This window comes from Prionailurus bengalensis, chromosome D1, assembly GCF_016509475.1.
Source record: "Prionailurus bengalensis isolate Pbe53 chromosome D1, Fcat_Pben_1.1_paternal_pri, whole genome shotgun sequence".
NCBI lineage: Eukaryota > Metazoa > Chordata > Mammalia > Carnivora > Felidae > Prionailurus > Prionailurus bengalensis.
In genome coordinates this window covers 62,117,283-62,119,362 of record NC_057346.1, presented here as the reverse complement: position 1 = coordinate 62,119,362, position 2,080 = coordinate 62,117,283, and the positions used below count along the sequence as shown (strand labels likewise).

Below are 2,080 nucleotides of genomic sequence, written 5' to 3'. Positions count from 1 at the left end.
CAATCTGATGAACTATGAGATCATGACCTGAGCTGAAATCAAGAGTTGGATGCTTAACTGACTGAGCCACCCAGGCGCCCCAATATCAGTGTATTTTAGGAATAAAATCTATGTGTGATCACAGTTTATAAAGTTTTGTGTTGTTTTTCCTCTCTAGGCACAATAGTAGTCTTAGACACAGTTGTGCTGGCTGATAACACATGTAGCCAGCTTCTCATGGGTAACTTCAAAATCAATGCCTCTGATGCTCCCACATTTATCTTGACGGGCTTCCCAGGAATGGAAACCATGGAATCCTGGCCATCCTTCCCTCTTCTGCTGCTCTACACCATCTCCATTGTGGGAAACACCCTGATCCTCCTCATTGTTAAGGAGGAGCAGAGCTTGCACCAGCCCATGTACTACTTTTTATCTCTACTTTCAGTCAATGACTTGGGAGTGTCCTTTTCCACATTGCTGACCGTGCTGGCTGCCCTCTGCTTCCATGCCAGGGTGATTGCCTTTAATGCCTGCTTGGCCCAAATGTTTTTCATCCACCTCTTCTCTTGGACAGAGTCTGGCATCCTTGTGGCTATGAGCTTCGATCGCTATGTTGCCATCTGCCACCCACTGCGCTATGCTACAGTGCTCACTAATGCCCGCATTGTGGCAATGGGACTGTGTGCTGTCCTCCGAAGCTTTGCCCTTATCCTTGTCTTCCCACTGCTGCTGCACAGACTCCCCTTCTGCCACTCCCAGAACATCTTCTCCCATGCCTACTGCCTTCATGTGGATATGATTAAGCTGGCATGTACTGATGTCTCCCTCAATAGCCACTATGGGCTGTCCATTGTGCTATTCACCTTTGGCCTGGACTCTGCACTCATTCTCATCTCCTATGTACTAATCTTGCGATCAGTGCTTGCCATTGCCTCTGGAGAAAAGCGCATCAAGACACTGAACACATGTGTGTCCCACATCCTAGCTGTGCTCATCTTCTATGTGCCCATGGTAAGTGTGTCCATTGTGCATCGTTTTGATGCTGGCCTGCCCCATGCTGTCTATATCCTCATGTCTATTCTCTACCTCTTTGTGCCTCCCATGCTCAATCCTATCATCTACTCCATCAAGACAAAGGAGATACGTCGCAGGCTCCTCAAGATGCTCTTTAGGGTTAAGTCCTGAGTCTTTGGTAGAGCTAAAAACTGTGAAGGATTTTGTCTTGGAGGTATAACCATCCAGACACCATTGGAAGAGAAGATCAATCCAAAGAATGTTAATGTTACACTTTGAGGTATAAGATCAATGCACAATCATTTAGTCTGGTATATTGGGCCAACACCTGCCAGAACCATCTTGGGTCTTATCCATAAATCAAAAATTCAATGTCCTTTAGAAACACAAAAATGGTCTCTTTTCAAGAATAACCCAAAGAATGTCAACTATCACTACAGGGTGAGATTATTTTCTGGAGAAGCAGGGAACTATTTTTAAGATACTTGGTGACATGGTTAGGACTTCTGGTTATGGGCCTGCACAATTCTGAAAAAGACAAGGGCAAAGAGGGACTAATTACGGGCTAGGTATCACATCTTTACCAGTATGCAAGCTTAGCTTGGGTGATTAATTTCTGATGTTTCCAGGAGACAGAGCTCTTCCCATCATGCCGTTTGAAAAGTCAAGTTGTGATGGTTAATATTACATGTGAACTTGACTGGGCCACAAGGAATCTAGATATTTGGTTAAACATTATTTATGTGTGTATCTGTGAGGGTGTTTCTGGTTGAGATTTGAATTGATAAACTGTGTAACACATATTCCCTTCCCCAGTGTAGGTGGGCCTCTCCAATCCACTGAATGACTGAATAAAGTAAAAGTCCAAGAATAAAAGAAAGACATCTCTGTCTGATTGTCTCAAAGCAGGGAGGTTAGTCTTTTCTTGCCTTTGGTCTTAGGCTTGGACTTATACCATTGGTTTTCCTGGTTCTCAGGTTTTCATATCTGGACTGGAACTATACCAACAATTCTCCTAGGTCTAGACTTCTGCATCTCTGTAATCGTGACAGCCAATTCCTTATAGTAAATACAATAAATCTCTTTA

General features: G+C 43.8%; 1 protein-coding gene across 1 annotated transcript; it reads left to right on the top strand.

Moving 5' to 3' along the window:
- The first annotated feature begins 216 nt into the window (after nt 1-216).
- On the top strand, nt 217-1,164 carry LOC122482593 (olfactory receptor 51I2-like). Its single transcript, XM_043578901.1, has one exon. It carries the CDS (start codon nt 217-219, stop codon nt 1,162-1,164), a length of 948 nt encoding a protein of 315 aa, XP_043434836.1.
- The last annotated feature ends 916 nt before the right edge of the window (nt 1,165-2,080 follow it).